This window comes from Geotrypetes seraphini, chromosome 2, assembly GCF_902459505.1.
Source record: "Geotrypetes seraphini chromosome 2, aGeoSer1.1, whole genome shotgun sequence".
Lineage (NCBI taxonomy): Eukaryota > Metazoa > Chordata > Amphibia > Gymnophiona > Dermophiidae > Geotrypetes > Geotrypetes seraphini.
In genome coordinates this window covers 139237110-139250583 of record NC_047085.1, presented here as the reverse complement: position 1 = coordinate 139250583, position 13474 = coordinate 139237110, and the positions used below count along the sequence as shown (strand labels likewise).

At 40.0% G+C, this 13474-nt stretch overlaps 1 protein-coding gene across 2 annotated transcripts in view; it reads right to left on the bottom strand.

Annotated features, from left to right (window-relative positions):
• TTC39C (tetratricopeptide repeat domain 39C) overlaps window positions 1-13474 on the bottom strand; it is a 173802-nt gene that overhangs the window by 56840 nt on the left and 103488 nt on the right. For both annotated transcript variants that reach the window (XM_033933869.1, XM_033933868.1), the window contains one exon: window positions 6780-6948. In XM_033933869.1, coding sequence (XP_033789760.1) covers window positions 6780-6948 — 169 coding nt within the window. The remainder of the gene's footprint in view (window positions 1-6779; window positions 6949-13474) is intronic.

The following is a 13474-nucleotide window of genomic DNA, read 5'->3' as shown; positions in this document are numbered from 1 at the left end:
GCAGGAAGCAAACTAGCGCCTCTGTGTGCTCTAAAACATGAAAGGCCTACAACCTGAACTTTAAGGTACGCCACTGCTAAACCTTTTTCTAGGCCCTTTTGAAGAAAAGCTAGGACCACCGAAAGGGGAGCCCTCTCAAGCTCCACCTGATCTTTAGCACACCACGGTTGGAAAGATGTCATTCTTTGGCAGGTACCACATCTAGGAGAAACCATATTAAGGCCCAAGATTGGCAAGCACAGACATCATTGCCCATATTTCATGAAGCCACTTGAAAGGCCTCTATTTTTGAGTCATAAAACAAACAACACTTTCTTCCTTTCCCCATATGCACCATCTCTTTCCCGATCACTCACCACTCATTCCCAACAATTCTCCCTTTCTATTCCCTCCCTCCCTCATGTCCCAAATTAGTGTCCTCTTCCTCCCTCCTTTGTGTCCCAAGTTCATGTCCCCTCCCTTCCTTCCAAGCCTTTGTTCCAAATGCATGCTCCTCCCATGTCCCAATTCACTCCTTCTCCCCCTCCTTTCTCCCATGTTATCCCCTATCTCCCTTACTTGTTCCCTTCAGGGCCGTCCAGCTGGGCATGCCCCCTCCGCCGAAGCTGACCCAGAAGGCTTCCCTCTGATATCAGAGCTGATGTCGGAGGGAAGCCTTCCTGGTCAGCCTGAGTTCCCAGTTACTTCAACAGTCCTTCTTCCAGCTGGGCTGCTCCTTCTTGCCTTCAGCTGTACTTGTTTGCAGGGATGTGTGCAGCGGCTCTTGCATGCTGTATGTGGCTGACCCCTTAATTTTTAACATTATAATGAATAGATACCATTTTTCCCTTAACAGTACATGTCCAAGATGGGGGGAGGGAGGATAAAGTTTGCTCTTTCTATAACTGTAAGGAATGTTAGGAAGTATTTTATTATCCTATATAATAAAACCCTAAGTGCGCATGCGCACTTAGGGTTTTGTGATCCCTGCGGCCGTGTTTTCTGATCCATGGCCGGATTCTATTTTAGAACCCGGCCACAGGAAACACTCCGGCCACTCCCCTCCTCACTCACCAACCGCTGCTGCTGGAGGAAGCGCAGGCAAGCTCTCTCCCAGCGGCGCCAGAGCCGCATTGTCGCCGCCCTATTTACGGCCGCGGTGGCCGCCACTGCTGTAAAACTGCCCAGTACCGCTGCCGACGCCGCTCTTCAAAGGAGCCTGGTGAGGATAGCGGCTGGCTGTAGCAAACTTCACAGGCCGCTCAGCATTTCGGTAGCACGTTTCCTCTGATGTACGCGATCGCATTAGAGAAACTTGCTACTGAGGTGCACAGCGGCCTGCGAGGTTTGCTACAGCTGGCTGCTATCCTTACCAGGCTGCAAATGAACATGCTGGACAGGGGGAGCAGGTAAGGAGTGCTGCTAAACCGAGGGAGCAGGGAAGAGGGAGCACTGAAGAGGTGCTGATGGGCCGAGGAGCAGGGAAGAGGGACAGGGGAGCACGAAAGAGGTGCTGATGGACCGGGGAGCAGGGAAGAGGGACAGGGGGAGCAGGGAAGGGGTGCTTGCTGGACACGGGGGAGATAAAAGGAAGGGAGAAGGGCTACTGCTGGACAGGGGGAGCTGGCAAGGAGTGGTGGTGGACAGCGGAGGAAAAAGAGACAGAAAGAAAGAAAGACTGTCTGTCTGCGGCCAAGGAGAGAGAGAGAAAGACAAACACCACATCTATTCTAGCACCCTTTAATATAACAGGCTTAAAGACTAGTATGATATATCTGTTATATTTTTGATATGGAAGGGAGGGGAGGGAGGGTGATAAACTTTTAAAAATGGATCATTGCAGAATATTAAGTGTTGTATCTAAGTTAAAATATTTTTATTTGTTGAGACACTTATTGTAAGTTTTAAAAATGAATAAAGATTTTTTTAAAAACCCCAAAACATCCTGGATGCCATCAGGTGAGTCATCTTCCATTGGTCAGAACTGTCCAGAACTGTGTCCTTGAACAACTATTCCGCATGGTTAAAACTGAATATGCATACTCAAAGAAATGCTGACTAGCTGAAAGTTTAACTAAATAAAAAAATGGCCATATACATTGAAATAATAAATATATATGTAAACAATGCAGAATCACATGAGGATCTCAAAAACTTTGCCACAGAATTGTTTAACTCTTACTACAAGATCTAATCTCAAGCCACTGCTTTTGCTGTGATATATAGTTCAAATGGTCTCTTTTTGAGGGATGCTGGTGAAGTTAATCCTCTGCAATTTTCTTTTTTTTCAGCAAACATACACAAGTTTGAGAACCAGTAAATTCACCAGATTTATTTTATGTAGTTAAAAAATTGTACCTGCATTATCTGATAATCTAAGCAGTTTATAAATAACTCAAATAAAAACATGATAAACAGCCAGAATAAGACAAAATATGACCTACAGATCTGACTGCCTCTAGTTAGCTCATAAATAAAAGTAATCGCTATTATGACAACTCAATTTATATTAGAGACTGGAATATCTTATCCAAGAAAACCTGCCTAAATATTGTAAATAGGTTTCTAAGCTTTCCAAATGATTAACTGTGATGTCCCTGCCCTTAGTTTCTAAGGAGATGAGTGACATAGTTCTTGCCTCACTATAGAGAAAGTTCTGGCACATGAGGCTGCAAAAAGAGTCTGTAGAAATGAAGAGATCTCTGTTTATAATCTTTATTCATTTTCTTTTGTTACAACAAGTGTTTCAAATATACTTATTAGAAACTTAAACATATACACTTGATAAAACACACTTATTATTATCAAGTTTAACATTTTTTAGAAAATTAATTTTATACAAAATTTATAATATTATGCAGTAAATCTAAATTTATATAATTTCTTTTGAATATGTTAATCCCCCTTCCCTCCCTCCCATTCAATCAATAATATTTAAAAACAACTTTATTGTATATTCATTTAACATTGATATAGTGTGTAAAAATCAAAAATAAAGTCCCACCCTATTCCCCTCCAATCAAATTTCTATCTTGGGAAAAGTTAATCATTCATTGCAAAAATCTGTTAATGGTCTCCATATCTTTTGAAATTTATTAATATATCCTTTTTGTGTTGCTATAGTAAGTTCCATTTTATATATATGGCAAACAGAATTCCACCAGAAAGTGTAATTTAACCTGTCATGTCTTTTCCAATTAAATGTGATTTGTTGTATTGCTATTCCAGTTAAAATAAATAAAAGTTTGTTATTACTTGATGATATTTGACTTTTTGTTCTCATTGTTGTTCCAAATAATATAGTATCATATGTCAAGGCTACTGGGTTTTCTAACATCCTATTAATTTGAGGCCAAATTGATTTCCAGAATGTTAAGATGAATGGACAGAAGAATAAAAGATGGTCTAATGTCCCAATTTCAACATGACAGTGCCAGCATCTATTAGATTTAGAGCTATCAATTCTATGTAAACGTGTAGGGGTCCATAAAGCTCTATGTAAAAGAAAAAATCAAGTTTGTCTCATAGATGCTGATACCGTACATTTTAACCTCCAAGACCAAAGTCGTGGCCATTGAGATGCACTAATTTGGTGCTTTATCTCAATGCTCCAAATGTCTCTAAGACCATTTTTTGGTTTTTTATTTATATATCCGGATATTAATTTATACCACTGTGCAGCTTCATGTCCTATTGAGTTTATCTGGAAACACAAGAATTCCAAGCTGTGATAATTAGTAAGATTTTTCCATTCAGGGAACCCTACCTGAATGGATTGCTTCAATTGCAACCATCTAAAATATTGTGTTTTATTAAGATCAAATTTATGTTGCAATTGTGAAAACTCCAGCATTTTACCATTTTTTATTATGTCGTCTAAAATACGAATACCTGCTGTCATCCAGTTTTTCCAGATTATTTTGAAACCGCCTATTTTGATCTTGGGGTTTAACCAAATTGTTTGAGTTGTTGATTTACTAATTGGAATAGGAGTTAGATTACTTATGTATCTTAAAGTTTTCCATGTATCCATGAATATTTTATGTTCTTTGTATAGCCTTGGCATCGTGATACTAACTACATGACTAAGACGTAATGGAAACATAAGTCTCCATTCTAACCAGAACCAATCTGGAATATTTATAGTGGGCTCTGGGAGGATCCAATACATACCTTGACGTAAAATATAGGCTTGATGATACCTATAGAAGTTGGGAAAATTTACCCCTCCCTCCCTCAAGGAGATCTTTGTTCATCTATTGCAAGTGACAAAGTGGTCTATAAATGCACAATAAAGATGTGATACTTAAAGGTGGTTCAGTATTCAAAGCCTTGAATCAAACTTCTTGAATTCAACTCACCAAATATAACTTTTTAACATAGGTTTAATGTGCTCAAAGCATGCAACCCTGATGGCACACATGCAGTGGTACTAGGGCCACCTGTAATGCTTGCAGTGAAGATTGATGCGGCTCTAAAAATAAAACATTGCAGTAGTTGAAAGTAGGGTATAATTAGATACTGAACTATCATTAAAAAATGTGGCTGACTCAATTGCCCTTTCAATCTAGAAAGCATTCTTAACTTATGGAATACTATTTTAATAATCTGTTTTAATTGGAATTACTAGATTACTGCTGGAAGGGATCATTCTTCACATAGCCTCTAGGTACAGAGAACCAACAATGCTAAATTTTATTATTCAGATTATGCCAGACATACTGCTGAACATAAAGCATAACTGCATGATGAGCTATTAAATTAATGAGCTTTAAAACACACCTGCTGTGAGCAGCTAATGAGGAAGGCCGCAGATGGATACACTTTCTGAATGGCTTTTGACATGTATGGTGAGTGAGGTAACAAATTGATTTATCTGTTAGTAGCAGGGGCTTTCCAAACCTGTTCTAGGACTCCCTAGCCAGTCAGTTTGCAGGATATCCAATATGACTATGCATAAGATAAATCTGAATAATTTGAACACCAGTATATGAAAAATTTCTCTCATGCATAATAATTATAGATATCTTGAAAACCTAACCAAGGGGCTCCAAACAAGAATTAAGATGTCTGAATTAGTGGGATCAAAAAAGCAAAAAGAGGCACTAGGCGATGTCAAAAACCAACGTATGGTTGCAAAAACCTTTATTGAAACTCGAAATGTCTAGAAAACCATACAAATAAGATCCCAAACTTGGATCCAAGTTTCGGCGACAGAAATCGCCTTCCTCAGGGGACAAATAAACTGGTGGCGTACCACGGTCAGTATGTTGAAACGTGTTGGTGTCTCTATCTCACGGGTGAAGCGCTGAATTAGTGGGATCACATATTTGCATTATGCTTATGAAAGACAGAGGCTCAGTCACTTCTGTTTTTATTCTGTTCCAGTTCAGACAGATACAATGGGATAAATCCAAAATTGATGCAGTGTGTCCCTTTGATATGGTATAATATAGTCATCCTTTTAAAGGTTTAGGCTCCAACATCACTTCCAGCAGGAAGAAACATTTTCCGATGTTACTTGACCTTTGATAGAAGAGAAAGCGTTTGAGTGGGTAGATGAAGGCAAGTCATTTGTTGCTGTAATTCTAACAGACCAAACTGTCATTCAGCTGATGATATCAGTGTCCTGCTTTTCTGTGTAATTTGTATTTTAAATGACAATTCTTTACTGTAAGGTCCATAAGCAATGCTCCCTGTAAGGGCTCATATGATGCCTGACAGAGAGCCTTCAGAACCAAGTTAAGGTTGCACATCAGAAAAGGCCATCTCACTAGCGGACAGAGCTGCAACAGTCTCTTGAAAAATCTAGAGACAACTAGGTGAGAGGCTATGGGGACCTTATTCACACGTAACTGCTAGGCCCTTCTCAAGACCATCCTGGAGAAAAGCCAGGACTGTAACAATCAGCGCTGTAGAGGATTTCACTTTCCTGCTGTTACACCAGCCTTGGAAGCTCTTATAAACTTTAGTATAAGCAGAAACCATCGCCAGTTTCTTGGACCGAAGTAGGGTTGCAATAACTACATCCGAATAGCCTTTACGCTCTAGCAACAAGCACTCAAGAGCCATGCCATAAGCCCAAAGTATTCCAGATCTTCCAGGCCAATCAGATCTAGTTGGATGAACTGGGAGTTGAGGCTTCTGTTTTCAGATGCACTAGATCCTTGTACAAAGGCCTTTTCAGCCAGTCCGGGGCCTGCAAGAACTTGAGGCAGCCAATCACTAGCAGTTCTTCGTGGGACAAAAGGGTGGAAGGCTGTTCCTGCTCACTGCTGGACCACTGGGGATTGTAAAATGTGCACAGAGGAGATGGGAGGGAGGTAAAGGAAGGCACAGTCGGCCGGGACAGGAGGCGGGAGGACACCTCCTGTACCTGGCCGACCACGGAGGATTTGAAAGGTATGCGGGGGAGGTGGAAGGTTGGGTAAAAGTTTTTTGACTCAGCCAGGACAGGAGGTGGAAGAGTACCCTCCTGTCCCAGCCCACCAGGTCTTACGGCAGGACTAGTGGAGGTCTGCAACAGGTCTGGGAGGTGGGGCAGGTGGGCACTGCCCCCCGTTTTGGGGCCATTTTTTTTAGCCCAAAAATCTCAGCTTATATTCGAATACATACAGTTTTCAGATAAAATGCCAATATTTAATTCAAGGCTGACTGATTTGAAGTGAGCAGCTGACAAAATGATGCCATATTTTAAACAGCCCCTGAGCCTAACACCAGGGTGTGAAAATCAGGGGGTCTGGTGCCAGAGACAAAATAGAGGTAGTAGTGGCTGTGGCTATGAACAATAACAACAGTACCTCTAATCGCTGTATTCTTCCCTTGAAGAACATGAAGAGAGAAGAATTTGGGTAGGCAGCTTCTTTTTGCTGAAGGATCTCTTTTGCTTCCTGCAACCCTGCTTGGTTATCACTGCCATCCAGGGCGAAAAAAGGCCGTACAACAGTATGGTACCAGAGTAGGGCCAACCTAGTGCAAAACAGACGAGGAGAAAAGTTCAGCATCTGTCAAACAGGAGAAACAGGCAAATTCTACTAAACAAATGCTATCAGAAAATAAATTACACCGCAGTAGCAGTTTGCAAAATGTCAATTCAATTTTTGATAAATGACATTACAAAAACAAGATGAAGACAATATTTTCTTCATGCCTGAATAAAAAGCATCAAATTCTTTTTGATTTTCCTCCCCTTTATGAAACTATTGTTGCAGAACATAATAAACAGAACTAAAAGGACATAACATTGCAGCAACAATTGATGAAAGAACTCAAAATGATATTATAGGGTTGCTTATGTGGGGCCTTTTGTGTGGCTGCTTCCATAGATCTAATAATCCAATGCTGCAGATCCCAACTATTTAATTCTTTTTGTGAGCTGATACCATGCAGTAATATAGAAACATGGAAACAAAATGGCAGATAAAGGCCAAATGGCCAATCTAAGTCTACCCATCCGTAGTAACCATCATCTCTTCCTCTCTAAGAGATCCCACGTGCCTATCCCATGCTTTCTAGAATTCAGACAGTCTCCACCATTTCTTCCGGGAGACTGTTCTATGCATCTACCACTCTTTCTATAAAAATGTATTTCTTTAGATTGCTCCGGAGCAATCCTAAGTCCTCTCATACCAGAGCTTCCTTTCAAATGAAAGACTTGACTCATGCACATTTACACCACATAGGTATTTAAGCGTCTCTATCATATCTCCCACCTTTCCTCTACAGTATACATATTGATATCTTTAAGTCTATCCCCAAACGTCTTATGATGAAGACCACACACCATTTTAGTAGTCTTCCTCTGGATCGACTCCATCCTTTTTATATCTTTTTGAAGGTGCGGCCTCCAAAATTGTACACAATATTCTAAATGAGGTCTCGCCAAAGTCTTATACAGGGGCATCGATACCTCTTTTTTCCTACAGGCCATACCTCTACCTATACACCCTAGCATCCTTCTAGCTTTTGCCATCACCTTTTCAACCTGTTTGGCCACCTTACCATCATCACATACAATCACAACCAAGTCCCGCTCTTCTGTCATGCACATATGTTCTTCGCCCTCTAAACTGTACCATTTCTTCGGGCTTTAGAAGCCCGAATGCATGATCTTGCATTTTTTATTTATTTATAAGTTTCCACATTTACATGTCAAGTAAACACTTGTACAGAAAGTTGGTTAACCAGAACAGTTCTCTCAAGGTATAAGCCCTTATACCTTGATAATCCTTGAAAGGAAATAAAATTAAAAGGACATTAATAATTTAATCTAACACAGCTCAAGTCCTCAACTTAAGATACCAAGATTTCTTATAAGCGAGAAAAAGAGGTAAATTATAATCAATTAAGAAATATGCTAAACATAGTGCTGAGGTAGGAGAAACTTATTAAACTTCTAGAGCACTTGTTGTTCCGCCATCTATTCGGGACATAGCCAAGAAAGCAGTTAACTGATAAGGTTCAAAAAAACATATTTAACTGAACGGTGGCATAAAATACACTTATAAGGATATCTCAGGTAAAAAGTCGCCCCTAACAGAATGACCCCTGGTCTCAAAAGAAGAAATTCTCGATGTCGTTTTTGAGTCTGTCTTGAAAGATCAGGGTACATTTGAATTTTTAGTCCTAGGAACTCTTTTTTTAAAGAAAAGCCTCAATAGCCATCCTTTATCAATCGAAAGAGCTACAGTTAATATTAATGTGGACAGTGTTACCATGTCCTTATCAGACGTCTCCAAAATTTCCGATACATTTAGCATTGCTTGATCAGATTTTTTCTGTAAATGAGGTCCATTTTTATTTGGAAGGTAGTAAACTTGAGAAAATGGAGGTAGTGTTTCTTCAGAAACTTGTAAAATTTATACCAGGTTTCTCCTAAGCATTTCCTTAGGAGTTACCATTGTCAATCTTGGAAAGTTAATAAGTCTCAAATTATTATTTCTTGAAGAATTCTCAAGCAATTCCAACTTCTTTCTAAGATTAACATTATCCTTGACTAGGGCCTCTTGCAATTGTTTCGCTGCTATAACATCTTGGTCAAGCTTTTGAACTAAAGTTTTTGAAGCAGTCTGATCTTCTTTTATATCCTTAAGCTCCTTAGTGTGTTGAATCAACTTGTTCTCTATATAATGGAAATTGGGGCTAATTGTTTTAGCAAAATTTGCCACTAAGTCCCATAGAGACTCCAGTCACCTGAGTGGGCTTCTCCCTTATAGGAATTTTTTGTTGGGTGTAGAAATGCTCACCTGAAGGAAAGTTCGCTGGCTTTGTTCCGTCTGGTTTATTCCACCATCGCTTGTTGACAAAGCCTCCGAATCTTCTGCAGAATTCCCCTGTACAGGGAATTCTGCCTTCACACTCTCCACAATGCTGTAACCTGCCTCAGGAGTAAGGTCCGCCCCCAGCTCCGGGGTTACCTTGTCCCCTGGAGAGCTAGTGATTCAAGGCTGTGGGGGTGGTGCTCGAATGTCTGGGCTCAAGGTAGTATCCGGCCCAGGAGGTGCAGAGTCGGTCTGGCTCAACCCTGGTGCCCTCAGCAGGCTAGCTCCAGACATCGGACTAGTAACTCCCTGCATCCGCCACAAAAGATCTTCAATATTGCCGACAGTTGGTACAACAGAATCCTGCGAGGCACCAGAAGTGCTCTTGCCTCTCCTCTTCGGCATGGTGAAGAAATCAGATCGCAAAAGCCTCCGCAAAAGGAAGAAGCAAAGAGAAGATCCGAGCAGTAAGGTGCATACTTCTCAGCATGTCTTAGCAGCAGCCATCTTGGGTCCAATCTGAGACCTTGCATTTTTTTAGCATTAAATTTTAGCTACCAAATTTCAGACCATATTTCAAGTTTTGCTAGGTCTTTCTTCATGTTATTCATACCATCCGAGGTGTCTACTCTACTGCAGATTTTGGCATCATCTGCAACGAGGCAAATCTTACCTAACAGCCCTTCAGCAATATATCTTATAAAAATGTTAAAAAGAACAGGTCCAAGAACAGAACCTTGAGGCACACTACTGGTAAACATACGTTTCCTCAGAGCAATCTCTATTAACTACTACCCTTTGTTGTCTTCTATTCAACCAGTTCTTGACCCAGCCTGTCACTTTGGGGCCCATCTGAGGGCACTCAATTTATTTATTAGACATCTATGTGGAACACTGTCAAAGGCTTTGTTAAAATCTAAATGTACCACATCTAGCGTACTCCCTCTACCCAATTCTCTGGTCACCCGGTCAAAGGTATTTATCAGATTTGTCCAACAAGACCTACCTCTAGTGAATCCATGTTGCGTCTGGTCCTGTAATCCACTGGATTCCAGAAACTTCACCATTCTCTGTTTTAAAAGTGTTTCCATTAATTTGCTTACTACAGAAGTCAGACTTACTGGCCTGCAATTTCCTACTTCTTCCTTACTTCCACTTTTGTGTATAGGGACCACATCCACTCTTCTGCAGTCTTCCAGTACCACTCCCGACTCTAGAGAAGCATTGCATAGGTCAGTCAGAACTTCCCTAAGTTCATTCAGCACCCTCAGATGTACACCATCCAGCTCCATTGCTTTGCCTACCTTAAATTTAGCTAGCTCCTCACAAACACAACCCTCTGAAAATCGATCAGGGTCTACCACTCCTCCATTCCTATTTGCATTTATCTTCTTTGGTCCCGCTCCCAGCGCTTCAGCCGTTAACACAGAACAGAAATATTTGTTAAGCAATTCAGCCTTTTCTTTATCAGCTTCTACATATTCCTTCCCTTCACTTTTGAAGTCTCACAATGCTTTATCAGCTTCTACATATTCCTTCCCTTCACTTTTGAGTCTCACAATGCCACTTTTGCACTTCTTCCTATCACTGATATATTAAAAAATGTCTTGTCTCCCCGTTTTATCATGTCAGCTATTTATTCTTCTATTTGTATCTTTGCTTTCCTGACTACTCGACCAGCCTCTCTTAACTTTTCCAGATATTTTTGCCTGTCTTCCTCTTTTTGTGATCTTGTGTCATTTATGAACGCTAACCTTTTATTCCTTACCTTCTCAGCTACTACTTTTGAGAACCAAAGCAGCCTTCTTTTCCTCTTACTTTTACTTACTTGCTTCACAAAAAGGTTTGTCGCCCTTACAATAACTCCTTTCAGTTTTGCCCACTGCATTTATATTCCTTCCAGACATTTTCATCCAGACAATAATTCCTTGACGTAATCCCCCATCCAAACAAAGTTAGTTTTTTTAAAGTCCAGAACCTTTTCTTTTGAATGAGCCTTCTCTATACCCATCATCTAAACCGTATCATGCAGTGATCACTGGATGCCAGATGATCACCTACTGTATCAGCAGAAACACCTTCCCCGTTTGTAAGCACTAAGTCCAGTGTGACCCCATCCCGCATAGGTTCCATTACCAACTGCTGGAACAGTTCTCCTTTAGAGAATCCAGGATCTCCCTACTTCTAGAAGACCCCGCAATATTCGGTATGTTAAAATCACCTATTAATAAAACTTCCCCCTTTTTAGATATATTCTGAATGTCTACTATTAAATCTCTGTCCACTTCTTCAATCTGTGAAGGAGGCCTGTATCACACCAATGTAAATATATTTACCCTTCCCTCATTCCAAATTGATCCACAGTGCCTCTTCCTTGCCCTTCAGATCTTGTAATTGTGTGGCTTTAATATGGACTTTATATCAGGCAAGTGTTGGGGGTGACAAAATGGATGGCAGGAGGGGGGGGAATGTGTTTGTGCCAAGCACCACCAGAGCATTTGGATGATTATTTATTTATTTCCATTAAGCTTGCACAGCATAAACTACCTGGCATTCATATAATGCAGTCTGCTGTATGGCTCTGCCCTGTATGGTAAATGAGGGGTAGATGCTGGGTACATATCATATTAAAAGATACTCTTAATCTTACAAAGTGTACTTATTGCAATTGCTCAAGAACACTGCATTTAGATTAATTTTTGGTCTAAAAAGATATGGCAATATTGCATTAGTGTATAAGAATCTTCATTGGTTAACAGTTGAGAGGCAAATTATTGTTAAGTTTAAATTAGTTTGAATAGTTCATTGTATATTACAGACTGACTCTTCAGATAATCTGATTTTGCTTTTTTCTCATTTGCATGGCATTTATACCTCTATGTCAGTGGTTCCCAAACCTGTCCTGGGGGACCCCCAGCCAGTCAGGTTTTCAAGATATCCCTAATGAATACCTGCATGAGAGAGATTTGCATATAATGGAAGTGACAGGTATGCAAATCTCTCTCATGCATATTCATTAGGGATATCTTGAAAACCTGACTGGCTGGGGGTCTCCCAGGACAAGTTTGGGAACCACTGCTCTATGTACACCAAGTTTGTTTTTCCCACCAAAGTTTGTCTTACTTATACTGGGCTCCTTTTGGGAGGATGGGATAAATAAATAAATTAAATAAAATAAATGACAGCTCAACTCTTTTGCCTATGCTGCTATTACAATTTGGAATAATCTACATGTTCACATTAGGATTGATATTAATTGATTACGGTTTTGTAAACATGTGAACACTTTTTTTATATGATTTGTTGTAACATTCATGGTATGATATTTTAATTATTGATTGCTTTTGTACTCTCCTGTAGAGATTTTACGGCTTCTTTGGATGTAAATCGCCTTGAACTTTTTTGGTATAGTGAAATTAATAAAATGTGAATTAGATTAGATTGTTTGAAATTCACATTACCGTATATCTGGAACATATTTGAGTGGTTTCTTAAAACAGGGAAGGGGTAAAATTAACTACTTGACAACTGTTGATTGTGTATTTTTAACCACCAATATGAATCAGGGCTTCTCAAACCTGTTTTGATATCTCCATGGTCAGTCAGATTTTCAGAATAGCCACAGCGAATGCATGAAATAATTATGCATTTACTAGATCTCCAAACAATGTAAATTTATGCATTTTGATTGGACATTGTGGGGTTACTGAGTCAGGTTTGAGAATCCCTTATGGTTTGCAAAGTGAAGATCAAGCACCTACGAGGGAAAAACCTATCACATCATAATCTACTACTACATCATGGCTACTATGAACTCAATATATTTTTTGTACTTAGAAAAGAGCACTGTGACTTCGTGTATTGCTCTTAAGCCAGCACAAACAGGTTTCACTAGATTCACTAAAGATAAAAAAATTTGATCAATTTCTTTGACTGGTGACCAGAGAATTGGATAGAGATAAAGAGCATGTTAGATGTGGTATATTTAGATTTTAGCAAAGCCTTTGACAGTGTTCCACACAAGCGTCTAATAAATAAACTGAGTACCCTCAGTATGAGCCCAAAAGTGACAGACTGACTCAGGAATTGGTTAAGTGGAAGACCACAGAGGGTAGTAGTCAATGGAGATCACTCTGAGGAAAGGGATGCTACCAGTGGTGTACCTCAGTTCGGTTCTTGGGCTTGCTCTTTTTAACATTTTTGTAAGTGATACTGCTGAAGCGCAATCTGTTAAG